At 33.4% G+C, this 27,427-nt stretch overlaps 4 protein-coding genes across 4 annotated transcripts in view; 1 reads left to right on the top strand and 3 right to left on the bottom strand.

Moving 5' to 3' along the window:
• The window catches only part of LOC135837422 (protein MTO1 homolog, mitochondrial), a 42,462-nt gene extending 23,666 nt beyond the window's left edge, over positions 1-18,796 (top strand). Inside the window, exon 15 of the mRNA XM_065352687.1 lies at positions 18,163-18,796. The gene's annotated coding sequence lies outside the window, so the exon portion shown is untranslated. The remainder of the gene's footprint in view (positions 1-18,162) is intronic.
• Positions 366-4,987, bottom strand: LOC135837413 (uncharacterized). Its single transcript, XM_065352674.1, has 2 exons — positions 4,775-4,987; positions 366-965 (listed from the first exon to the last, which is right to left on the bottom strand). The coding sequence occupies exon 2, from the start codon at positions 962-964 to the stop codon at positions 674-676; it is 291 nt and encodes a 96-aa protein (XP_065208746.1). The 5' UTR covers position 965; positions 4,775-4,987; the 3' UTR covers positions 366-673.
• LOC135837435 (type-2 histone deacetylase 1-like) lies at positions 12,164-17,964 on the bottom strand. The gene is made up of 2 exons (XM_065352701.1): positions 17,866-17,964; positions 12,164-13,465 (listed from the first exon to the last, which is right to left on the bottom strand). The coding sequence occupies exons 1-2, from the start codon at positions 17,954-17,956 to the stop codon at positions 12,288-12,290; spliced, it is 1,269 nt and encodes a 422-aa protein (XP_065208773.1). The 5' UTR covers positions 17,957-17,964; the 3' UTR covers positions 12,164-12,287.
• Positions 18,797-21,936: 3,140 nt separating the features above from the next.
• Positions 21,937-27,224, bottom strand: LOC135837436 (dnaJ homolog subfamily B member 12). Its single transcript, XM_065352702.1, has 10 exons — positions 27,125-27,224; positions 26,867-27,026; positions 26,696-26,767; positions 26,531-26,624; positions 26,316-26,461; positions 26,111-26,251; positions 25,901-26,028; positions 25,704-25,822; positions 25,454-25,617; positions 21,937-22,664 (listed from the first exon to the last, which is right to left on the bottom strand). Exons 2-10 carry the CDS (start codon positions 26,997-26,999, stop codon positions 22,549-22,551), a joined length of 1,113 nt encoding a protein of 370 aa, XP_065208774.1. The 5' UTR covers positions 27,000-27,026; positions 27,125-27,224; the 3' UTR covers positions 21,937-22,548.
• Between the last annotated feature and the right edge of the window lie 203 nt (positions 27,225-27,427).

The raw sequence follows: 27,427 nt of genomic DNA, 5'->3' as shown, positions 1-27,427 counted from the left end.
CAGCAACAACGCAATTATTAAAACAAGAAAGACAACTCGCTTCCAACCTGTCCCTGCGGCGTCGAGTTCATTAAGCTTCGTCCAAAAAGATTAATTTTTGACTGATTTACCGATCTTAAGATGAGTTCATCTTCCGGGGTTGCTGGTGTAAAAATCTCGTTTAATGGCGAATAAATTATCTAATTGGTTATTGCAAAAAAAAACCATCATCAAAAGAAAAAAAAAACAAGCGACTGAAATAATAAAAAAAATGGCGAAAGTAAACGCTGGAGAGAAAGCGATCATGATCTAAATTACTTTCACTTTTATTGGAGGAGAATTTAGTCTATAGAGATTGAAAAAATTACACAAAGGCGACTCGTCAGTTTACAGTATAAAAAAAATTACCGTGTATTTATAATAATAATTCTATACATATACATAATTCAATGCAGAAAGATAACAGGTTAGAATATAAACATTATTATGAAGAACGTATAGTAACATCAAACATGCGTTACAAATTACACCTCGAAGATAAATTTTTTCGCGAGAAAATTTATCCAAAATGCACACAGGAAACTAATTTTAAAAGTATAATGAGATACTTCGACCTTTCTACGTGCTTGAAAAAGTTCGCAAGGTCGAATGCCAAATATGTAGACTCTTTATTAGGTACCTAAGTTCACAATAATTACGATTTACCAACTTGGTCGACTTGGCTTTGCAAATTGCTGACTACTTCTTCGGGTACGTGGTCTTTTAGAATTTGATACAAATTGATTCGTTCGTTGCCTGGGATGGATTCGAACGCGGCTACTTCGACTCCTTCTTGAACTTTTTGTATATGGGCTCCGGCTGGGATCAGTTGGGTGTTTTGAGCTTGTCTGATCGCTTCGTTTGTGAAGAAGGCTCCTTCTCGTTGAGGGAACGCGCTGGATAACGCGATCACTGATAAGATGACGAGGGCTACGAAGGAGTTCATTCTGTAAAATACGTATCAAAATTAGAGAAAATTATGTTGAACGAAGAGTAGTCTATCTGTGTAGGTTTAATAATATTATTATGTCTTGATTTGATGTGAGAGTAGGTATAATTTCATTGTTTTCGTAAAAATATACAGTTATTATTACAGCGATGATGAATGATTTCTTCGACTATGCTGGTTGTTTCCATTTTGCCAAATTATATACGTAATTATGATTACGACGACGAGGTTCCGGCGTGAAAATAAATATAATACCTAGACCTAGGTGTACTAATAATAATAAGCTATAAGAAAAGCAGGCACGTAAACCGAATACCGGAAATTATACGTAATTTTAACTCGCACACCTATCGATTGAATACGTCTTGATTATTTATGTAGGTACGCTAAATAATTCAGTTAATGAACCAGAATGTTGGAAATGTTATAATATTATACCTTTACCTATTTATTTATGTGATGAAAAGTATAGGTATTCGACAAGTTTACATAGTACAAAATTTTGCCCACTTGGTCACTTGATCGAGAAAATATCTATAATTATTTGAGAGGGCCAATTTGAAGGGTTTATTTAAGGGTGAATTTGACTACATGAAGTGGGAGGGGAGGGGGTGAGACGTTGAGCAGAACGCCTGAGAGAGTGAGGGCTTTGAATCTTAATCATCTGTGCATTTGTTGACTGGAAATATTGCAATGGAGAACTACCTATGTAAGTTGATACTTGGCTGATTTTTTATTTTCGACCCCTTCCCCCTCCTTCCCTTCGGTCTCGTTCACCCTCAGGACTCACGAAAATTGAATAATCCGACAGGAGAATTTGCAAAAAGTGAAGGTTGAAAGGTGCTTAAATTGATATTTTTGAATCTGATTCGACTGAAAATGAAGAACATTGTGATGAGGCTGTTTCGTTTTCAGACCATGGATTAATGAGCTCAAAAATGAAGAGTCATCTACTTTAGTTCTTGGGGAAAATGAAGTTACGAAAGGGGGGATGATTTTCTCAGAAACTTGGCGAATTTTTTTGTGGTGAGGAAAATTGAGGAGTCGAAATTTGAAAAATATCAGAATTTGAGTAAAAGTCAGTCAGGGGCAAATCGAAGGCGAATTATTTTTACTCCGGATACTTTTTTATCAATTTTTTCTGCTGAACAAGTATTTTTTCTCACTCTGATCAGTGATCACTGATGGAATTTTTTTACTTGGAGTTGAATTAAATTTCTGTGGGTGGAAGATGAATTTTATTAAATTTTGGGAACGTAAGCTTCACTTGGCTATCTCAATCTGACCCTTTGAGTGGATAGGTGATCAAAAGTTCTGTGATGAATCTAAATTTCAGACTTGAGGGAACCACTTGATGGAGGTGTTTGACTCCGATTGAAAAAGGGTGACGATTTTTGCAAAAAACAATTCCTGAAACCCCCCTCCCCCTCCTTCCCTAACCAAATTTTCATATGCCTAAATTAATTTTTCGATTTTTGGCGAATTTTTGAAAATCCAAAATTGATAATTTTTGGCAAATCGTATTTTGTTTTCAATTCGTTGTGATTTCTCCAGAATTTTTTAAAACCACTTTAGAAGATAGGGAAATAAATTTGGTTAGCCAAAAAATCTTGTTTTGGATTATTCTCGACTTATTTTTAACAAGTTTATTCACATTTTGGTCGATTTTCAGACAGACATCTCCAGTTTTTTTTTTATCAAAGCGGTTATGAAAAAAAAAATTCTCTGTTCGTAGAGAATTTTTTTAAATTTCTGCGAATGTCTGTATCTTGCCCAAAACCAACCTTCCAAATCCGAATTTCACCTTCTGGAGTCTCCAGCACAATTTTTGATTTGTGCAAAATTTTCAAATTTGAGCAGCTAAAAATCGAGTTGTGGCTAATTCTCGATTTATTCAACAAATTCATCTATATTTGAGTCAATTTCCAGGCGGTCATCTTGAGTGTAGTTTTCTTGAAAATAGCATTTTTAAAATGCCCCCTTTTGAGATTTTTACTCAAATGTTTTATCAACTCGTTGAACAGATCGAGAATTTTGCGGATTTTTAGCTGCCAAAATTTATTTTTAATGTTGTCTGAAGATATTTAAAATCGCACTGGAGGCTGTAGAGTGTCTGTAGATATAGAATGGACCTTACTTGCTGAATTTGTGTCGTGAGAGTCGTCAGTACTTTTTAATTTCAGGACTCATTCTCATCATTTTTACTAAATCAATTCCTTCCCTTAAAAAAAAAAAAATGAAAAAAAAAACATTTCTAAATCACTCAAAAATGATCAATTTTAGTTATTCCAAAATTCGCTAGAAATCAACAAATTGATTCAGGCTGCTGAAATTTTGATTATGAGAGTTTTGGACCCTGCTATTTCATAAAATTGTGGTCCTGAACACCTCGAGTGCCCCCTTGATTGATTGAATTTTTTCTATAACGATGCAAATTTTGATACCAAGTGCTCAGTCAGACTTCCGACTGCTTGACTCAAAAATTGAAAACTGAATTTCTAATGTAAGATATTGTCCTCGGGATTCTTCCCTTCTGAGAAAGTGTGGGGGAGAAGGGAGGGGTAGAGTAAAAAAAAACACTTGCGTATCTTGGGCCAAAGAATTGAAAAAATGTGGAAAATTTCACTCGAAAATCAAAAACTTGAAAAATAGTTTTTTAATGCAGAAAATCGTATGTTGAATTTTTGAAAATTTCGTTTTTAAAAATTTTGTTCAATTTGAACAATAATTGAGAATTTTATTCAAGAAAATGTGATATATCTCAAATCACGAATTTTCATTACCTATTCAAAATAAATAATGCTTTAAAAGATCACTTTATTGATTTGTGAAAATTTTGCTTTCGAAAATATTACCCAAGTTTCAATTTGAAAAAAAAGTGAGGACTTTTGACTTCGTAGAAATGAATTGAAATTTTGAAAAACTTCGAGTAGGTACGTTTTTTGACCTTATGGCGTAAGAGTCGTGAATGAGAATTGTGAAAAACTTCAAAAAGATTTTTTGATTTTATGGTGTGAGGGTCCTAGGTCCTCTTCCATCTGTTCCCTGGGCCGATTTTTTTTCAGTTTCCTGAGGTTCTCAACAATAGTAGGTATTAGAGTATTCATCCCAGATGAACTTGAAATTTTCAGATTTCTTAGAAAATTGTCATTTTAGACCCTCTGACATTTATTTTTTCTTATTTTAGTGTCATTTTTTAAATGCTCGAAGAATTTGAGAAGTTGACTTTTTGGTTGTGGATTTGGTGGGGACGTCGAACTGATTTTCTCAAATGTAGATTTGTAGACGTCTATTTATGTCCCCGTGAAGTAGTTAAAAGCTGTCTCAAATTAATCTGGAAACTTTGAATTGTTTGTAAGAAAAGTTGTGTAGACTAATTGTAGATCTTTGAAGTCTGGAAGCTCTCTCCTTCTTCCTTCCCCTCCTCCTCAGGGCATTTTTTCAATTTATGCAATTTTTGAGTAGACCAGAGGAGTTGAAAGTATATGAATTTAATGACTATTCACTTGAAAAAAACTCATCTTCGTATGATTAAAAATTCCAACAAATGTGGAGTTCAACTTGAGTTATTTTTATCAGTAACTTTTTTGTACAAATTTGAGCTTTTATAATTGACTCCTTATTCGAAAATTGTCAACATCTTATTCAAGATAAAATTTTGCGAAATGAACTCTTTTAGGGTGGAAAAATTCTAAAATTCTATCTAACCATAAAAAATATTTTTAAAAAACGAAATAAAATAAAATAAATCTAACTAACGTAATCCAGAAGAAAAAAAATTAATAAAAATTGAAATGAATAAATTACCTTATAATTTTCGAAGATACGGCTACCAAAATAAAAATACAAGTACGCAGTTGATGACAAAAAGTTTGAAAAAAAATTTTCAATCACTAGGTATACACAGAGAACATATGATACGAAACAAATTCACCGCTCGGACGACCAGTTTTATATTTCTCCTTCCTCAATAGGTTTAGGTACATCTGCATGTACCACAACAACAAGTTCCCTAGACCATCATAAACCCACCTATTGGTACATAGGATTCGCGCTTTCTCTCAAATGCATTTCAGGTACTTATAGTACATAATTCCAACATTTCCAACCCACGCATATCATAAGTTTATATCGAATTCTCGATTCCGCATTACCTATACCTATATGTATTAGCCAAAGTACGAATGTTGTACTACAGTACCATATTTTGCTGGATCTATGAGGGATTGTGGTACTGTAGAACTTGTGTATCTGGATATAGTGGATGGGTAAACATGGACCAGAAAATATAGCACCTATGCGGAAACTAATATTGATACATGGGTTACGTGTGAGTGTTCGGATTTATTAATGTTGATACATAAATCTCCGTTACATTTTAATGGTTTGTGTATTTATAAAAATGTAAGCACATAAATAAATATGAGGGCGTGTAACAGGTGTGATGATACTCGTGTGCCGAATTTTTTTTCTGGAGAAGATGCATTTGTAGAATACTCTGAATTTTTCCTCGGGATGTTTCCTCTTTCCACCCCTATTTTTCCGGTTCCAGCTTTGAAAAATCGATTTTTGTATTTTTGTAAGTAGTCCAGTCATTTTAGATGAAATGAGAGGATTTATTCGGACTAATTCCTACAAAAGGTTTTTTTGCGGGATACTGTAGTGGAAGGGGTCCTATTTAACATACTAAAAGTCCCACCCCGTACCCCGCGTGCGTCGCGTGCTAGAGCGTGAAAAGTGTCCCGCCGCGGCGTTTTTTGCGATTTTCTCGCGAGGGTTTGATTTTACCGATCTATTGATATATCAACTGCCCTTCTACCCCCAAGGGGGGTGGGGCCAGAACCATTCAAATGAGAGGGGTTTTCTAAAAAAAACAAAAAAGCTATCGGCGCATATGGGGGATGAAATGGTCCCGGAGAGTGTTCGAGTTGATACCAGCATGGAAGGTGGGTACCATCGAGAAACTTCCGCGTGAAAAATTTCAGATCCACGCCCCCTCCCCTTTTTGGGGAGCCCCCCTTTTCTGAAATTTCAATAACACTTTTCTCAGCCCCGTTTCAACCGATTTTGAAAATTTTTCAGTATGTTATGTATATCCTTAGTAAGTATCCCCACAAAAATTTTCAACCCCCGCCCCTCATATTTACCCCTCAAAATGGCGTTTTTTTATATTTTTTATGCCTATTAACAATCAATATTGCGAGGTAAAATTTTGGAAACACGTTTTTTGGATGTATTTTCGGCCCCCAAACATCATATACTGTTTTAGAAATTTTTGCTTTGGTGCGCCGTGGTGAAAAATTGGATGAATGTGTTTTAGGGGGGTAGGGGGTGAAATGGGAATTTTGAAAAAAATAACTATCAACGAGTAGGGTGTATGTCGTTTTCATATGATTCGATACCGCTGAGAACGAATATGACTTCAGATTTTCTGCTACACTCACCTGGGCCCCTCCAGAGCCCTCGCCCCCCCCTCAATTTTCACTATTTTGGAAATTAAGTTATTTTGGTGTCGTTTTCATATGATTCGATGTATCTGAGCACGAATATGGCTTCACCCGCCAAATAAAAATTACGATTTTTGGGAGATTAAATTGCGTTTTTTTCAAAAACATGATAAGAACCATGCATTCTTATAGGAAATTATATGAGAACATTTTTTGTATAACAACTTTGTCGAAAAACGCGTTCTGTCGCGAGATAATCAAAATATGAAAATGACTTTATTTCCAAAATAATGAAAATTGAGGGGGCTGAGGGGCTCTGGAGTGGGCTAGGAGAGTGTAGCAGAAAATTCGAAGTCATATTCGTGCTCGGTGGTATCGAATCATATGAAAACGACACCAATTTCATCAAAATAACTTTATTTCCAAAATAGTGAAAATTGAGGGGGGCTGAGGGGCTCTGGAGGGGGCTAGGTGAGCGTAGCAGAAAATCTGAAGTCATATTCGTTCTCAGCGGTATCGAATCATATGAAAACGATACCCTACTCGTTAATAGTTATTTTTTTCAAAATTCCCATTTCACCCCCTACCCCCCTGAAACACATTCATCCAATTTTTCACCACGGCGCACCAAAGCAAAAATTTCTAAAACAGTATATGATGTTTGGGGGCCGAAAATACATCCAAAAAACGTGTTTCCAAAATTTTACCTCGCAATATTGATTGTTAATAGGCATAAAAAATATAAAAAAACGCCATTTTGAGGGGTAAATATGAGGGGCGGGGGTTGAAAATTTTTGTGGGGATACTTACTAAGGATATACATAACATACTGAAAAATTTTCAAAATCGGTTGAAACGGGGCTGAGAAAAGTGTTATTGAAATTTCAGAAAAGGGGGGCTCCCCAAAAAGGGGAGGGGGCGTGGATCTGAAATTTTTCACGCGGAAGTTTCTCGATGGTACCCACCTTCCATGCTGGTATCAACTCGAACACTCTCCGGGACCATTTCATCCCCCATATGCGCCGATAGCTTTTTTGTTTTTTTTAGAAAACCCCTCTCATTTGAATGGTTCTGGCCCCACCCCCCTTGGGGGTAGAAGGGCAGTTGATATATCAATAGATCGGTAAAATCAAACCCTCGCGAGAAAATCGCAAAAAACGCCGCGGCGGGACACTTTTCACGCTCTAGCACGCGACGCACGCGGGGTACGGGGTGGGACTTTTAGTATGTTAAATAGGACCCCTTCCACTACAGTATCCCGCAAAAAAACCTTTTGTAGGATTTAGTCCGAATAAAAAATTTAAAATGACTGGACTAAAGGGAGGTTTTTCACTTTTTTGTCCTTGTTAGAGAGAACCTTACTTGATGTAGAGTACTGAAATTTGACATCCTCTATTAAGATGTCCCTGAAAATTTTTCTAAATGATTCTTCACTTCCCAACCCCTTCCCCCCTCTTGTTTTGGCTTGAAAATGAAAATTTTTGTATCTTTACAAGGAAAGTTTTTATTTGAAATTCGACATAATACATACCTACTTGTAAAGCACTTCAACGTTACCTCTAGAGAGTGGAAGTTTCAACTTTTCAGCCACCCTCTTTTTATTCCAGCTTTGAAAAAGTGGATTTTTTTAATGATGACTTGAAGGCCTAAAATTTACCATCATCTTTTTCATGCTCTGGCCCTTCAATTTGTTGGATTTTATAATCAAATAATTCCATATTTTTTGACTTTGTCCTAAGTACAGAAAAGGTGGCAGGGGAAATAGCGGTTAGCCTGGACACTTTTTTTTCATTACCAAACCGTGTTTTGAAAATTGATGAAAGCAAAGAAAACGAATCACTGTAATTTGCTCTAGAACTCCTTTTTGAAGCAGATGGGGTGGTGTTGTTCAGAGGTTGAAATTTTTTCGTCATAATGCCCAAATTTGAAGTTTGATTACTCATTTGCTCAGGGTCAGGACTGCTGGAAGTTTGCGAAAATTCCAAAAATTTCAAATATGAGCTTTTTTCGAACGCTCGATTTTCAAAAACTTGCAAAATTTTGGAGTTACAATCTGAAAATTTGAAAAAAAAAAAACAGGAAACATGCATTTGTAGGTATATATGTAATAGTGATATAAGGAATTAATAGGTAATAGTGAGAGTGATAAGATTAACTTGTATCGAAAGGATGATGAGAAATATCTCCTCAGGGGGTGAGAATTTCCCTATGCCTATTTTATATAAGTAGGCAACCTAATAACCCTCGGTTCACTATACACACTAGATTTTTTCTGAACTCCATAACCAATAAATTAGTTACGAGACAACAATACTATAGAGATTTATTGATGAAATAAATATCAATGCACTGTATAATACGTCGTGAATATCATAAGGTATTAATTCTAAAATACACATGGTGAATTAATGCAGTATCATAAAATAGATGATTAGCTCTAGATTACGTTATGCAGGGGACGAATTTACTCAGGATGATGAATCCTGGCACACATGAGAATAAATTTAAAGATTCAGGCCAGATTAAAGTTATCTAATCATAAACTCTAATCCTTACTCTGCTCGTAAGTAGGTAATATATCTAAAATATATGAAAAGGTTCTCTACTTACGAGACGCTTCTACATTATTAGCAATAAAAGCATCGATAATGTGATTGGTGGAGAGTGTTCCAACTCATACCCAACTATTTGCGTTAATCGTCTCCAATTAAGGGGTCCATGCACCTACGACGATTCTATATTCTATATCCTAATACATTTTGAAACTGGGTACATACTCTCATGGTCGACAAATGAGAGATGATCCAAAATACCATAAATTGCGCTAATTCATTGAATCTTAATCACGTTTACGTTAATTGACACATATTCACACCGAACAAGCGGGTAATACTTAGGGTAAAAATGCAAAGAGGCCGAAACCTAAGATAGTCTAGACAGTTGACCACTGTACCGAGAGCTCGAGATCTTGCACAGGTAGTGAAGAAGGTGTTTTTCGCCATCCTGGTCCAGACCCAGGATCGCGGTAATTTACGTATGTAACCTTTCCCCGCTACCTCTAAACCAGTTATTATATGAAATACTACCATAGTGATAGTTACAATAGTGACCACCTACGGCAGTCAGGGCATATCTGCTCATCACATATAAGTATGAACTTTTCATGATGGAATCAGCAAACTCATGGTGGGGGGGGGGAGATCGATTGGAGCCCCGAAAGTTCGGTGTGGTTTTGTATAGAAGAATTAAAATTATTTGGCTACCGAGGAAGGGGTTTTCTCAAAATGGGGGTTATATTTAGAGGAATTCTGATGCAAAATTTCTAAAAAAAAAAACTTTCATCAACTCTTTTCATTTCATTTTCTTGTTTATTTTTTTTTCAAATTTTGGAGGGCTCTGTACAAAGAACCAATATTTTACGTAGTTCAAACCCAAAATTTAAAAAAATTCTGAAGAACTAAGGTTGTTTTTTTCTTGAAAATACGGTTATTTAATAAATGAGAGAATTGAGAACTTTTTATGATTATTTTTCTATTGCATATTTTGATTTTTTCAACTTTCGAAGGCTCACAGCATCACTTGATTTTCGTCAGGTGGAAGGTTGAAATTTCCAGGTTTTTTTTCATAAAAACTTTCCACAAGGGATTTTCCTCCCCTCACTCCAATGCAAATCTGGAATACTTTGGATGTGCATTCTGAAGGTTTCAACTTTCCATTCTATTCCTCGCTCTTTCCCATGCCCTCGTAAAATAGATTTTGTGCCTGTTTTTTTTTAGAAAGGGAGAGTCAATTTTTTCTTAATGGTGTCAATCTTTGTTGTCCTTACAAGGGATGAAGGGAAGTATCCCAACTAACACAACATTTTTGAACCGAATCCCAAAATTTCAGGACCTGGAATTTCATTTTTCGATTTTTCGTGAATTTTCGCAAATTCAAATTTGGAAAAAATCAAAACTTTACCAAATTTGCGTAAAAAGCTGAAATTTGGTTTATAACTCATTTTTGACCTCTCGAGTCGATTAGTGATGGTATCAAACCGTTGTGAAGCCTCTATAGTGAGTTTTCTAATCTTCCAGTTTTTGAAAAAACTCTGTAAATAAGATAAAAATGAAATTTAGCGTTTATCAAACTCACATTTATCATCTTTGTGACCGTTTTGATCGATGTAGGCACATATTTTTAAAATCTTTTTGTGTCGGTTCAAAGCCAAAATTTTCCCAAATAGTCAGGTACCTCTACATCATTGTTTTTGAAAAAAAAAAATGAAAAAATCTAAATCAGCTGAAGGCTCAAGAACGATTCAAAGCCATCCACAATCAACTGAGGAGTTCAAAAATTGGATATAACCATATTTCAGCCCTTTTTCTTAACGCTTTAATTTATTTTTCTTGAACGAATACAAAAAGATTCTGAAAATCTGTGTTTAAATCGATCAAACGGGTCACAAAAAGATGGCAAATTCGAGATATTTTTGGATACTTTTTCGATTTTTTCTCTATTTTGTTCACTTTGACCGAAGGAGCCAGGAGAATGATTCATCTGCGTTCGTAAATGCTGAATTATTCAAGTCAGGCTTTTTTCAATTTTTTAACAACTGGATCCAAACATCTGCAGGAGATTCCTAATCAACTCAAAACTACAACTAATGGTTCGATTTTTTGGGGGTGTGTTTTTTTTTAAATTTATGTGGGTGAAATTTTTTATTGAAAATTATCAAAATTTGATCAGATTGAGGTAGAAAGCTGAAATTTGATTTATAGTCTTGTTTTCGATCTTACCTATCTATTTAGGGTAGATACTCGTGGTTTCGAACCTTTCTGAAGCTTCCAGTGAATTCTTAGATTTTATAGTTCTTGAAAAATACGTTTTGAAAAAAATTGCTGATCGATCGAAGAGGTTATGATATCAAGACATTGAATTTGAGATCTTTTTGTGGAACTTTTTAGAAATTGAGAACTCTAAAAATCCGCTGGAGGTTTCAGAATTCCTTTAAACCGCCCCAAATTGAATAGGTGGTCTGAAATAGAGTTTAACTGACTCAATTTTCAGCTTTCCAAATAATATTTTTTGCGGAAATTGGAATTTTCAAAAATCACAGGGAGCCTCAGAGGTCTTGAAAAATTTGTAAAATTGCTCAAAAATCATCAAAACCTGTAAAATCTTCCAATTTTTGAAATGACTTCAAGAATTTATCATATTATACGTATTAAAAATTTTGGAAGTTGTGGTTACCCCCTTTCCCCTGCCCTCCTCCGATCAAAATCATGTTTGAAAAAATTCTATCAAATTTTGGAAAATCCAAAAATCTGGCTGATGCTGCCGAATGGTTCAAAATCATCACCGATCAACTCAGAAGGTCGAAAATGAGGTATAAACCAAATTTCAGCTTTTCTGAGTCAATTTGAGAAAATTTTCATTTTTTTCATTTTTGGCCAAGTTTGTATAAATTTTGAAAAATTCGCCAAAAATCGAGAAATGAATCTCAGCGTGTGAAATTTTGACTTGTGGTGTATTTTAGAGTCCTCTGTTGATTTCCTTTTGTTTGGTTGAAAATTTTTTCTACACGTGTTGGGATACTTCCCTTGTAAGGTATATCTTTTGAGGGATTTGGACCCTTCAAAGTTGTTGAAATTGATTCCCTTCTTTCATGAGGCATTTCATTCGTTGGACTTTCTGCAATACGTACCTATAGGTAATCAAATTTGATGGGACTTGAATGAAATACGATCAGCAATAAAAAACAGTAAACCACAATTTTATTTACGTTTATTTACTCGTAAATTATACGTATATTAAAATAAATGGCCCAATAAATCAACGCACGATCGATCGCTGATGTCACTCGTAAGTCGTAACATATTCCTGGGTGTAATTTATCGTCTAGAATGTTGTAAGAAATCCGTCTCAGTCGAAGAATGATGTTCGGTATCGCAACCAGCGTTCGAGTGCAAATACTTCGAAGATTTCGACGATCTTTCTTCGAATAAGGTAGCGGCGAAAGCATTTTCTGCTTTTTCCACCAGCCTGTAAGTAGGCAATGTGACCATAGTTATGGTGGTATAGGTTACGTTAGGTATCCTCGTATACGTCGTTCGACTGATAATCAATGCGGGACCGTTTTGTATGGTTTGATATTCTTCTGGGTATTCTTCGGGGTATGGCATTAATGGATCGTAAAATCTGGCTTCTGGATCATCGTCGTCGCCGGTTGATTTATCATTCGCAGTGCTCGATGAGTTGTTGTTGTTACAAGATGTATTGGTTTTATTTTCACGTATGCAGGGTTCCTCGTCTGAGGTGGAATTGCTGATTGGAGGAGGATTTGTCGAGTAAGAGACGTTTGATCGAGTAGAATTATCGCCAGAGTTGGAATGAATTTGGGAAAAATCGCCTCGAGCACGTCCGTGACGACGATTCGTAATCCATTTTTTCATCAACGACCTGTACCTGGTATCTTTGACCAAGATTGCTTTCATTCGCGACGCATGTGTCGTGCTCCTGCTCGTCTTGCTGTCTAATCGATCTCCATTCACGCTATTCGATATACTCGTACTCGTATATAGATCGTATTCATCAGACTCAGAAGATGTGCTGTTTGTAAGCGTGAAATTTCCATTATCTATCTTCTCGGTTCCTGTTTCCTCCTCCTCTTCCCTCCATGATTGAAAAAATCTTACGTCACTGAGTACAGGTACTTGTATGGATCGTTTGAACGGTTCAGACGGATCTTCCTTGCTGGGTTTTACCGAATTGCGAATTTGGCTGTTAGTTGATAGCGAGATGTTGGGCACTGCTTCGTCGAGGAGCCATTTTTCGATGTAATTTGAGATTGTTGAAAGGATGATGTGTTGGTCGAATGAATACAGCTCTATGCTGGACCAATTCCCTGATTCGAGGGTTGGATTATGGACGAGAGTGGATTTTGATTTTGCTGGTGAAAGAATCGTGGCGTTTTTCAATTTACTTCCTTTGAGGTGTTTGTTTCGAAGTATATGTGACGAAGACGTGTTGCTGGATGTTGAAAGGAAGTTTTTTGATGATGCCACGAGACCTGGAAAATGAATAAATCGTACACTTGATTGTCTATTAGGGTGTATCAATTATTGATATAAGTACATGGTGGAAATTTTTTTTTCGTTTTTCGGCCCCCTCTCCCCAAAGTAATTACTTTGAAAATCGAAGTAAAAGACAACGTTTTTGAAAGGGTCTTTCAGGATAAGATAGTGAAATCCGCAATATCTCCGATTTTGACGAAACTCGTCCAAACTGTTAGTTTTGATGTAAAGCCATCCCAACAATTTTTTGAGTCGAACCCCCTCCCCCATTCCAGCCTTAGAAATACATATGTCCATACGTGTTCAAAATTCAAAATTCTCGTTCTCCGGAGGAAGTGCTTCAAACATTTTGAAACATTGTAAAAAGGCCACATTGTGTGAGAAAATTGTCTAAAATATGTTTTAGTTTAATCAAAATTGAAGACGTCATAACAAAAAGGGGTATATATGACACATATGTCCTTTTTGAGACGAATCCATATTGTTATTCTTGAGACCTTCCTCTATCATATGAGACCACCCCCACTTCACAAAGTCGAAAAACCAGTGAGATATCGCCATTTTAAAACTGCGAAGTCGATTAAAAATTTACTTTTTCAGAGATAATGGGTTACTCATGGTCGATTTTGTGTTGTCAACTATTATTTACCTGGTTTAAATCCAAAAATTTGCTCAAAAACATTTTTAAATCATTAAAAAAAAAATTGGCCAAAAAAACTTGTCTTTTTTGTTTTTTTTTTACTCAACATAGCGATCTTTTTTCAGAGATAACGGGTTACTCATGGTCGATTTTGTGTTATCAACCATTATTTACCTGGTTTAAATCCAAAAATTTGCTCAAAAACATTTTTAAATCAAAAAAAAAAAATTGGCCAATTTTTCGCTTCAAAAAGGACATATAATTCGAAATGTTTGAGCGCTTACCGCCAACACACAGTTTCCTCCAGACTGATGGTGCATAGCATTTCATATAGTTAGATAGTGGGAAAATAAGATAAAATCATCACCGTGTTCAAATATGCACATTTCTAAACTTAACAAGCACTCAAACTTTCAAACAGTTTTTTCTCAAAATACAACTTTCACACATATGTCCTTTTTGCTATGACGTCTTCAATTGACTGAAAGCCTAATTTTTTCCCAAATTATTGAAAGGGACCTTTTTTGTAAAAATTATCAAAAATTTGTAAATTGTTCTAGAATTAAGTAAGAAGGCCACATTTTTTGAGAAAATTGTCTAAAAGGTCTTTTCCTTTGGTCAAAATTGACTGAAAGTCTAATTTTTGCCCAAATTGTTGGAAGGGTCCCTTTTTTATAAAAATTGTATAAAAATTGTTCTAGAATTGTAAAAAGGCCACATTTTATGAAAAAATTGTGCTTTTCCTTTGGTCAAAATTGACTGAAAGCCATGGCCACATTTTGTGAGAAAATTGTCTAAAAGATCTTTTCCTTTGGTCGAAATTGACTGAAAGTCTGATTTTTGCTCAAATTGTTGGAAGGGCCTTTTTTTGTAAAAATTATCAAAAAAATTGTAATTTGTTCTAGAATTATAAAAAGGCCACATTTTGTGAGAAAATTGTTTAAAAGGTCTTTTCCTTTGGTCAAAATTGACTGAAAGTCTAATTCTGGCCCAAATTCTTGGAAGGGCCCTTTTTGTAAAAATTATCGAAAAATTGTAATTTGTTCTAGAATTGTAAAAAAGCTACTTTTGGTGAGAAAATTGTCTAAAATATGTTTTAGTTTAATCAAAATTGACTGAAAGCCCAATTTTTTCCAAAATTATTGAAATGGACCTTTTTTGTAAAAATTATCAAAAATTTGTAAATTGTTCTAGAATTAAGTAAGAAGGCCACATTTTTTGAGAAAATTGTCTAAAAGCTGTTTTCCTTTGGTCAAAATTGACTAAAAGTCTAATTTTTGCCCAAATTGTTAGAAGGGCCCTTTTTTGTGAAAGTTATTGAAACGTACCTAATTTGTTTTACAATTGTAGAAAAGCCACATTTTGTGAGAAAATTGTCTAAAAGGTCTTTTCCTTTTGGTCAAAATTGACTGAAAGTCTAATTTTTGCCCAAATTGTTGGAAGGGCCCTTTTTGTAAAAATTATAAAAAAATTGTAATTTGTTCTGGAACTGTAAAATGGCCACATTTTTTGAAAAATTGTTCAAAAGGTCCTTTCCTTTGGTCAAAATTGACTGAAAGTCTAATTTTTGCTGAAATTGTTAGAAGGACCCTTTTTTGTGAAAATTATCAAAACGTTGTAAAGGCCACATTTTTTGAGAAAATTGTCTCAAAGGTCTTTCCCTTTGGTCAAAATTGATCGAAAGCTTAATTTTTTCCCAAATTGTTGGAGGGGCCTTTTTTGTGAAAATTATCGAAAAATTGTAATTTGTTCTAGAATTAAGAAAAAAGGCCACATTTTGTGAGAAAATTGTCTAAAAGATCTTTTCCTTTGGTCAAAATTGACTAAAAGTCTAATTTTTGCCCAAATTGTTAGAAGACCCCTTTTTTGTGAAAGTTATCAAAACGTTGCAATTTGTTTTACAATTATAAAAAGGCCACATTTTATGAGAAAATTGTCTAAAAGATCATTTCCTCTGATCAAAATTGCCTGAAAGCCTAATTTCTGCTCAAATAGTTGGAAGGGCCCTTTTTTGTAAAAATTATCAAAAAGTTGTAATTTGTTCTGCAATTGTAAAAATGCCACATTTTTTGAGGAAATTGTCTGAAATGTCCTTTCCTTTAAAGCCTAATTTTTGCCAAAATTGTTGGAAAGTGGCCAAATTTTCACCAAAATTGCGAAGAAATTCCTGCCTTTTAGCCCGATTGCCCAAGAAGTATTAGTTTTGTCCTTAGCTGTTCAAAAAGTCCATTTTTTTCAACCGTGCGAAATTGTCAAATGTGAAAGGGTCCCATGTTTTAAACAAACAAAATGATTTTTGCTCAAATTGGTTAAAAAGTCCTCTTTTTTTCAAAATTTCAAAACATCTTACTTGATTGTTGTCAAAATTATCAAACTTTATTGTCAAAAAAGTTGAAAAGTCCAATTTTAGCAAAAATATGGTCGGGGTACTTTTATAAAAAGCACTGTTTTCTGAGTAGACTGCTTTGAAAAGTTACGTCAAAAAAATGGCTCCTTCTTGCCAAAATTACCAAAAAGTCCCATCGTTATATTGCCAAAATTGTACAGAAGTGCTAATTTTTGCTGAAATTGATTTTTGAATGTCTCACATTTTTTCATTCAAATCAAAAGTACTAATTTTTATCAAAATTTTCAAATGAAAAGTGCTTTTTTGAAGAAGAAAGCTTTCAGAGCGGCGAATTCTTTTGCAATATCAGATCCCCTCTCCCCCCCCCCCCAAGGTATCGGTTTTCCAGGAAATTTTTCATTTTAAGGGTAAAAATTTAACCAGAAAAATAATAATTGTTGAAAATTTAATTTTTCATTATGTAGTTGGATAACTTGAAGTCGATGAATATGAAAATAATATCCAAATTGGGCCAGGATTCGTAATTTTTATGGAAAAAAGTCACCATTTTTAGAAAAAGTAGTGACCATTGCTCCAAATGGACCTCAAATTCGGATTCGACGACCTTAAATTAGTCAGAAAAGACCTTTTGCTCGGTTCTTTTTTCAATTCAAAAGAATCAAAATGTAGTTGTTCATTACGTTTTTTTTTTTTTTTTTTTTTTTTTTTTTGGAGAAAACTTGGGGCCAGGTTGTCTGTAGGATTATAATTAAGTTCTCATTCTAAGAAAAAAGAAAATCCAATTTTCCATTCATGAAAAATATAAAAATCACTGCTAAAAATACTATAAAAATAAAAAAAATCCTCCATCTTCATTTTTGAAAAAATTTTACTCTCGAAATGGATTTTAAATATGTAGGTAAATAAAAAAATAACCGAGTCCAAGCCAAAAAAAAAAAAACACGAAAAAACTGAGAAAATTATCTGGGGGAGAGGGGGGGTTCAAATACGTATGTATATTTTGAAAGGTTGTGAAAAAGTAGCGAAGAGGTTGTGATATTTGGTCTACAAATTCCATTTTAAAAATTTCAGTTATCTGTTACGTTTTCTTACTAATTTGAAGTCGCTGAGCACGAAAATGATGTCAAATTGAGCCTCGATTACTGTTGTTTTTGAAAAAATCAAAATTGCAAATATTTCAAATTGAAAAACCACACGTTGGTTTTTTCTGAACCCAAGTCAAGTAAGTATGGATAATCTTCCTTATATAAGCGGATGAGGAATTACACAAAATATGCATTAAAAATTTAACGAGCATTGTTATGTGTACAATTAATTCTATTGTTTCGTTTGCTGATAAGAACTTGGCGAAGTTACTTATCACTTACATGAATAATCAAGTCACTGTAAGCACTTAAAAATTCAATTACCTGTCATTTGAGTATTGACGCGAAGAAAGTTTAGCAGAACCATGAACGTCATATTCATTTTCATATCAAAACTGAAATTATACGAGTACATACATCAATTCTTATTAAATTTCTCCCCGAAAACAAAGGTTTAATGAAATTAAAAAGAAATAATAATGCCTCTATTTACATTTCAATTTAGTGTACCTAAATTTAGAAAGCAAATATCTTACTATTTCTTCCGTTATTTTTAAGATTAATAATGAAGTGTATCTATATTTTGCACATGTTTAATAATTGATGAATGCATTTTTACAGATACCTGAATGAAGCTCCAAAACCATCTCAACTTCATTGCTGGCTGGAAAGGACACTTCACATATTAGGAAACACAATACAATCTGCAACTTGGCCACATGGAAGAAACATTTTGATCTAAGAACGAATTTCGCGATTTTAAAATCATTTGATTTATATGTATTATATTTATCTGCGGAAATATGAACTACTTTTCGTCAAGTTTTGTAAATCTAGAATGACAGATGTAGTTCTATGTTTCTCTAGGTTTGTTATATTCGTCTTGATATTATAAAGAGAACCGTTTTTTTTTCATCTTCTACTTTGGTATGATCACGTACAAGATGAGCCAATTATCATCTGTATTTTTTTTCTCTCTCTTTCTAAGATATAGTCTAATAGTATAATACCTATAATAAAGAAAAAGAGTCGAATTGAATAGTATTTTATTATGGAATTTTTAGACGTAATAATTAAATGATAGGTTGGCCATTTCATTGTTGAAAGTATTGTTATTATCAACCTACATATTTATTTCTTTTATTGTATGTACCTACCTTTTTTTTACCAACTAAGTACGTTTCACGAGATGAAAAAATTATGTATGTGAAGTGATCTTGTTATTTAATTACCTATATATATCAAATTATTGAAAGTGTTTTTATTTACTTACTTATGTGACGGGCCTTTTTTCCTCCTTAATTTCCATACCCCCCCTCTCCATCCTCGCCACTGAATTTTGAGAAAAAATTGAAGTACCTAAATTATTTTTTTATTGTTTAAAAAATTTTCAACTGTTTTGGAATAAAGAATTTTGATCACTATTTTTGCTCTTCGAGTAGGTAATTACATTATGTTTCATAATTTAAAACAATTTGACAACCTTGACAAATTTTGTATTTAAATCATTTTGATCTAGAAAAAAAAATACAAATTTTGTTTGAAAAAGTTACCAAAATCAATTTATTTTTTATTTTTTAAAAATTCTCTCATTTTTATAGTTTTTATGGCTATTTTTGTGATATTTTTGAACTTTCCTTCTGGGGGGACCCCGATCGAAAAATGTATACCAAATTTGGAATCTACCACATTGAAAACTCAACAATCGATGCGTCATATGCCTATATTGGTTGAATTTCAAATTCTCCCCTCCACAAGCCTCACTCCCCCCACTCCAATCGAAAAATGGATGCCAAATTCGGAGTCCACGACATCGAAAACCTAACAATCGATACGTCATACGCCTATATTGGTTGAATTTCAAATTCTCCCCTCCACAAGCCTCACTCCCCCCACTCCAATCGAAAAATGGATGCCAAATTCGCAGTCCACGACATCGAAAACCTAACAATCGATACGTCAGACGCCTATATTGGTTGAATTTCAAATTCTCCCCTCCACAAGCCTCACTCCCCCCACTCCAATCGAAAAATGGATGCAAAATTCGGAATCTACGATATCGAAAACCTTACTATCGATATATTGAATGTCCAAATTGGTTAAATTCCAAATTCTTGAAATTCTCCTTCACAAAAAATAGAAGTTGCCTTCAAAAGTAAAGGATATGCATCCCAAACACCACCAACAACAACAACAATAAGCCCTCAATATAAACTCTTAAAAATTGAGCTTTTTGCCTCAATTAAGAGCTAATAAGGCGTACGTTGGGTCGATTAATACTAATTAGGCATCGCTGATCACGTCAAGTTCATTTATTTCATGCAACTTTGCACTTTTACACCTGAAAGTTCAACTTTTCTGTAAAAAGCTCCATTATCTGAGAAACTTTGAGCTTTTCGGTAGAATTAACTCCAGAAATGGATTCTCCGTGTTGAAAAACTTCTTAGACGAATGTTCGTACAATCTAAAAAGCTCTCTAAAGCTCACAAAATAAATTCAAAAGTTTAAATATTAGGAGTATAGAACCTCCAAATATCTTATATTCTCCTAGTGAAATAGGTACGATTTTGCATCAAAAATCAGCCAAATGGATTCATTCGTCGTGTCGATTGGGTTGCATATCCTAAATTTTAAGGGGCAAATATGAACTTTCAATAATTGAGCTTTTTGCCTTAATTAAATGAAGATAGGCCGTACGAAGGGTCGATTATTACTAATTAGGCATCGCTGATCACGTCAAGCTCATTTATTTTATGCTACGTTGTACTTTTGTCGCTGAAAGCTCAAATTTTTTGTAAAAAGCTTCAATATCTCAGAAACTTTGAGCTTTTTGGCAGAACTGACACCGGAAATGGATTCTCCGTGTTGAAAACCCCCTTAGACGAATGTTTGTACAATTTAAAAAGCTCTCTAAAGCTCACAAAATGAATTCAAAAGTTCAAATATTAGGAGTATAGAACCACCTAATATCCTATATTCTCCTAATGAAAAAGGTTCGATTTTGCATCAAAAATCGTCCAAATGGGTACATCCAACGTGTCGATTGGGTTGCATATTATCCTAAAATTTAAGGGGCAATCATGAACTTTTGAAAATTGAGCTTTTTAGCTTAATTAAAAGCTAATAGGGTGTACGAAGGGTCGATTATTACTAATTAAGGGTCGCTGATCACGTCAAGCTCATTTATTTTATTTGAAGTTGCACTTTTACACCTGAAAGCTCAACTTTTTTGTAAAAAGCTCCGTTTTCTCAGAAACTTTGAACTTTTGGGCAAAACCAACGCCAGAAATGGATTCTCCGTGTTCGAAAACCCCCCCCAAACGACTGTTCGTACGTCGTAAAAAGCTCCATAAAGCCCACAAAATGAGTTCAAAAGTTCAAAATTTAAGATGCAGCGCTTCAAGCGGTGAAAACGAGAAATTCTTTTGAAATCCTAGAAAAAGGTAAGTTCTACTCTTTTTCCGTATGTAAATGAGGATAACAAAAGAAGTTCCATTTTCTGCCGCCTGAAGCGCTGCAGTATTTTTTCAAAATTTTGTTCTCTTTTTAAGCAGTTGGTTTAATTTTTACAATACAGATAGCGCCACAGTAATATTTTAAAAAATTGAGCTTTTTGCCTCGATGAAAAGCTATTGGGGCGTACGAGGGGTCAAAATGGGGGTTTCTTGATACGAGGAATTCAATGGTGAGGCTATTTTTAACCTAGAATAAATATTCGCTGAGTAAACGCTATTTTTGAATGAATTTTTTTCAGATTTTATACATTTTTCAAGACTCCTTTTTTTTAAAAGGTCAATTAGGCTGTACGAGGGGTCAAAATAGAGGTTTTCTGATACGAGGAATCTAATGGTGTAATTATTTTTCGTGTAGAATGAATATTTACGGATTAATTGCCTTATTTAATCAGTCGATTTTTGTCGTAGAGTTCCAAATATTGATTTTTTGATCAAAACAAAACTTATAGAGAAGTCTGCGAATTATTTTTTCATAAGAGAAACTTTGTGGTATTAAAAATTCACCGAAAAATCGTCCATTTTAATCCTTTTATCTTGAATTGAAGCCGAATTTGTTATTATTTATCGAGACATCACGAGTAAAATCTCTCCGTCCACTCGACATTTGTAACTTGTTATTTCAATAATTTACATCGTAAAGGTCAAACTAAAAAGAATAAGCCAAAATATGCATAATTAAACAATTTTTCAGTATAGTACAATTTGTGAATTTCTGTCTCGCTCCAACAACTGGTATGTTGCTAAGGTAACGAGCACAGAGACAAAGAAATATTTACGAAATATCACCATTTGACTAAACGTTCGCCGTCAAAATATGGATTTTTTTCAACGAATAAATAAATACTCGTACCTACAACAACGAAACTAACGCTAATAAGTATATAAACCATTTAACACGTAAATATAATCGGTAATAATTATTCTACATTGATAACGGGACATGCGATTTAATTTACTATACCTAAGCAATGTACACAGATACAAAAAGAAAAAAAACAAGTGTGAGAAACAGAGAAGATATATACGGACTAGGTATAAATAAAAATACATAATAACTAATAAGTATTCAATTACAAGCTTAATAAAATAACAAAACAACAACCAAACCTTAAAAAAAAATACAATTCATCCTTCTTTATCTTTTTACCAATATTATAATGGTAATTGGAGCTAAAATTTTAATGTTCATCGAACGAAACATTATAAATTTACGTGTATTGTACGTGTTCGAATAGTAAGGAATGATGAAAAAAAATCTACGTTAAAATCGTGCTTCTTTATGTAAAAAAAAAAAAAAAAACGATACCGTGTCGAAGCAATTAAGAAAAAGTATCTTTGGTCGCTCGATGCACTCGATCAAAGAGGTAGCGAATTTTAAAATAGAATAGAAAAACAAAAAAGCTAGATGGAAAATGAAACCGAAAAGCAGACAGAGCTGCTGGGAAAATACTCGACATAATTATGTAAATCGATTCCTACTGACACGTTTTTTTTAGTATACTTTTGCGATTTTGATGAATTCTTCGCAAGACGGAGTACGAACGTTTTTAGCCTTGGCTATTAAATCATTGTCACCCATTGTTTGAGCTCGCCAAATCATCGCGTCTTCTGTAAATGGATAAACAGAACATATACGTAATTAGTGAAGAGTAAATAAAGATAAGATGCATACGTATTAGGTATTAAGTACGCATTTTACGTAGACTCGAATTAAAATAAATCAAGTCAGGTAGTTCGATTTCGCTGAAATTTTTTTCACGAAGTCCTATGATCATTTTCGAGGCTAAATTTGGACGTTCTTTTGAAATCAGGGACCCCCAATGTTATTCAGAAATGAAATATTTTTTGATTAAATTTTGAAACCCTAAATGAGCAATTTTCAGGGGAACCAATAATTATGGGGAAAATTAACTTCGAAAATAAATTTGTCGAGCTGAGAACACCTTCCCCCACCACCTGAAATTTGGAATCAATTCGCGATCAAAAGTTTTGTTCTTCAAAAAAATGCACGAATCACTTTGCATTTTTTGGATTTTTTTGATTTCGAAAAAAAAAAACAGTGAAAAAAGTTCTTAGACTAAATTTGAGAATGACGATTCTTTAAATAAAAATTCCAATTTTCTCGAAAATATTGAAGAAAGGTTCAATTCGGACTCCATTTTCGTTCTCAAGGTCTCCAAATTAGTCAAAAAACGTACATATTGGGAATTTTTTTTTCAGAAATTATTTTTAGGGTCAATTTTGATTTTTGAGTCTCAAAATGAGCCATTTTCAGAGGAACAAATCACTCTAACCAAAATTTGGACTCAATTTGAGACAAAAAAATGCACAAAGTAACCCTTTCGCATTTTTGGATTTTTTTTTCAATTTCAAAAAAATCGAATGAAAGATATTTTTCAACTACATAATTGAAAATTGCAATTTTTTCTAAAATGAAAATTCCAATTTACTGAAATATATTAAAATGAGGCTCGATTAAAAAACTTTATGAAAAATGAAGTTTTTGAAAAAAATGTTGCCTCAATTTTGAGCTTTTAAATGGAAAAATTTATAAAAATCACTTCAAATCAACAAAAAAAATGAAATGAAAAATATTAAAATTTACTCTCAAGACAAAGTAAAAGCAAAAAAAAGAAATTATAATTTAGATACTCGGGCGAAAATTGCAAGAAAAAGTGTTAAATGTTAAATTTTTGGAAAACTTGGTAATAATCTAATAATGGTAATTTTTTCTTTAAAATGTACTTTTTTGCTGGTTTGTATCTCTTTAACATATTCTTTAAATTTTTTCACACATTTTTTTTTTAAATTTTGACTAAAATTCAATCTTTTCAGTAACTTTCATTGAGTTTTTAATTATTTTATGGATTTTTATATCACTGAAACATGCTTTCAAAACTTTTTGCCAAATTTCAAACTGTTTTAACAATGTTTTGTGCAATTTGCCCAAAATTGACCCAATTTTGTCAATAATTTTTATCAAGTTTAATGATTTTTTCAATGTTTTAACACAATTTCACAATTCTAAAAGTAAGCTTTCAAGCAATTTTTTCTCTTAGTTTCATTAATTTTTTCCAAATTTCCATTAATTTTAATTTTTCAAGTGTGTATTTGCATTATTTTACTGAATTTCTGAACCTTTTTTTCATTCAAATTATGTAGAATTTTAAGCTGTTTTAAAAACGTGTATTTGGATAAAATTTTTTCAATTTTATATGATTTTTAAAAATTAAATCATGTCATTTTGCATAATTTTATAATGTTTTTATGCAATTTTTTCAATGTTGATTTCGTTACTTTTTGGCAACTTGAACTTTCATTAATTTTTATATTTATTATTTTAAAAATATTTTTGTATCATTTTTAAGATGTTTTAAATACTTTATCGCACAAGTTTAGCTAAATTTTAATTTTTAAGCTGCTTCAAGAATGTTTTATGAAATTTTCCCGACGTTTAATACTTCACATTTGGACCAATTTTGATTTTTTTTTTGAATTTATAGTGATTTTTATTAATTTTAATGTTTTTTTTTCAAGGTTTAAAAATCATTTCATAATTTTTTAAAAGTCAAATTGAAGTCATTAAAATCCGTATTTCTAAAAAAAAAATCACACCACTCGATTGATATTTTCAGATTTTGATTTTCAACTTCAATAAATGTGATCGGAGGTACTTCATAGGAGTCGGATCAAAAAAATAAGGTCATATTCGTATTCAGCACATTCGAAAACGTACTATTCGATGTATCACATGATTTCAGATTTTTTTGTAACATTTAGCCCAAAATTAGAGTATTTTAGAAGCACTATAAGTGATAAGTGAGGTGGGAAAGGGGGGGGGGGTTCAGAGGGGTAGAATCTAAAAAATACGTAAATATTCGAACTCAGCGTCAGCGTCTTCGAATTAGTAACGTTCAATGAGTAACTTCCTGTTTGAGGTTTTTTTTCCGGCTATCGATCAAAATTATGGACAGTTTTGAAAATTTATTTGTCGAAAAGAGGGCAAAAAGGTGCATACACTGTAATTTTTTTGTATTAATTTCAAATTTTTAAATAATAACCTTCTTTTTTAAAATGTTCATCACGAAAATTTGAGCTTTCAAAGTAAAAGATAACCGTCGAGCTTTTCTGATAGCGATTATCGATTTTGAATCTTTAAATCAATTTTCCTCAAATCCCTGAAAAAAATTTTACTTCAAGTTCAATCAGTCTTGAGATATGATCCCTCAAAATTCATCTATTTCGCAAAAAAATTGTCAATTAGAAGAAATTACAAGTCCTCTTTCCCTCCCTTAAGAAGATCTTCGAAAGCAGCCTTTGCAAAAAAACCTTGAGCAAAATCAAACAACCCAACTTATAGAGGTAGAAAATAAGCAAACAGAGCTGATGCAACTTACTATGATTTCTCTCTTTGTAGCAATTATGTCTCAAATTGTTTACGTATTCTTCCTCTATATTAGCTTCGAGTCGAGTCATTCCTCCATGAGGATCTGGACGGAAGTTCTCCTTCACGTAGTAAGGTACGTTCAGACGAGTCGTATGCCTCGTTATAGGGTATTTTCTACGAAAAAAAAGATATGGTAAAATTTAACGTCGAAATAAGGTATAAAATTCATCAACTTTATAGGTATTTCCAGTAATACTTACGAACTAGGCGATAAACTAAAAACCGGGTCCGATATGAATAAGCTACTCAGCATTGACAGGACTATCAGAAGCAGTATAGGTAACAATTGAATAAATACAGCTGCTCCGTTATGCTGGGACTGTAACAAAGAAGAACACACACATAAGACGATCAAAATATTCGAATCGAATTAAACGAGGAATAAAACTCCTTTTACCTGAGGTGACGTATCTTCATCGTTGTTCCTATGCCAGCGTCCGTTCCTTCTCATAAATACGTTAGACTGATGGGTCGAGAACCCAGTACCGAAGAACATGTTGAATAACTCCTCGGCCGTCATATCAGCTAAATCGTAAGATTAAAATCAATACACGTCTTCGAGACTCGAGTATTCGGTAATTAATCGACCTTGAGAAAAAAATCTTACCTTCGAAACCTCGAGTGTACTCTTGGTAATGGTGATTATGGTGATGCCTTTGGAAACTCATTTTTTCATCGTTATTTCCATATAAATCGTACTGTTTTCGTTTCTCTACATCAGTCAAGATGGCTACAGCGTTACCGATAGCTACGAACAAAAACCAGTATTAGGAATAATCCTTCGAATGACGTAATAATCCGATGAAAATTACCTTTAAACGCTTCGGAAGCTCCGGGAGCTTTATTCTTATCCGGGTGCAATTGCAGGGCTAATTTCTTATAAGATTTTTTAATCTCTGTATCCGTAGCTTCTTTGGTAACGTTTAAAATTTCGTAATAATCTTTGCATTTCTTTATCCTACGAACAGATTTAGATCATTAGAACAAAGTCTAGGGTAAACTTCGAAAATACAAAGAAAATAGTAACCTTTGAACTTGTTTCAATTGCTCGACCGAATACTCCGTGTTCGTTGAACTTTCAGGGGTTTCTCTTCGTCTGGTATTCTCCTTCGATGAAGAAGCTATACAAAAGCGATAATTTTAGAATAGAAACAAAGAACAGACCGTTCCAAAAAGAGATTTAATCGCTTACTCGTTCTTCTCCTCGGTTCTGACATATTATTCTGATCGGTACTTCGATTACTGCGTATGTTTTCCATTAATTCTACGATAACAGGATACGTTCAATTAATTCGTACGACGAAATTGGAACGAAACGTAACGATGAGGCTTTGTCTTAAAACGATACGAAATGGTTACTTACTCTGAGCTTTCGATGTGGAATATAGTTTTTCAGCTTTTACCAAGAACTTCAAAGCTTTTTCAGGATTACCGTCGCCGATATATTGTTCTGCTATGTCAATACAACGTAATGCTTCATCCTTATTTACTTCCATATTTTATTGCACGAATATCGACCAAGACTAGAAAATATATCGGTTGTATCAAACAGATAACTGGTTACGTACTCATTTAGATTCGCTAATTAATTAAAGGACGAGTAATGAAGTAATAATTATACCATTGATACAGATAATCGTCATAAATATTTCACTAGTCACTACACCTTCATTATTTTCACGAAATTCTCATCATTTTATCATATGTTTATCATCAGAGATTTCCAGAATCAGTGTAGCCGTTTCGGTGAACTAAAAATAGTGGAATCAATTTTCAAAATTTCTCATTGAAATTTTTTTCAACGAGTAAATTCAATTTGAGCTTTTAAACGTTATTTTATATCAAAAGTGTGAAAAATTTAAATCGAAAAATCATCAAATTATTTTATTCGTGGCAATAATTCAAAAAAAAAAACTCAAAATAA

Source organism: Planococcus citri, chromosome 2 (genome assembly GCF_950023065.1).
Source record: "Planococcus citri chromosome 2, ihPlaCitr1.1, whole genome shotgun sequence".
In the NCBI taxonomy this organism is placed as follows: domain Eukaryota; kingdom Metazoa; phylum Arthropoda; class Insecta; order Hemiptera; family Pseudococcidae; genus Planococcus; species Planococcus citri.
The sequence above is the reverse complement of the archived record's forward strand: the minus strand, read 5'-3'. Positions and strand labels throughout refer to the sequence as shown.

Excerpts from the sequence above, each read along its gene's own strand:
- LOC135837413 (XM_065352674.1), bottom strand. The coding sequence starts at position 964 with ATGAACTCCTTCGTAGCCCTCGTCATCTTATCAGTGATCGCGTTATCC.
- LOC135837435 (XM_065352701.1), bottom strand. The coding sequence starts at position 17,956 with ATGTACTCGTATAATTTCAGTTTTGATATGAAAATGAATATGACGTTC. Across the intron at positions 13,466-17,865 it reads CGTCAATACTCAAATGACAG|GTCTCGTGGCATCATCAAAA; the intron begins GTAATTGAATTT and ends TTCATTTTCCAG.
- LOC135837436 (XM_065352702.1), bottom strand. The coding sequence starts at position 26,999 with ATGGAAGTAAATAAGGATGAAGCATTACGTTGTATTGACATAGCAGAA. Across the intron at positions 26,252-26,315 it reads AGCTTCCGAAGCGTTTAAAG|CTATCGGTAACGCTGTAGCC; the intron begins GTAATTTTCATC and ends TTTTGTTCGTAG. Across the intron at positions 25,823-25,900 it reads ATGAAGATACGTCACCTCAG|TCCCAGCATAACGGAGCAGC; the intron begins GTAAAAGGAGTT and ends TCTTTGTTACAG.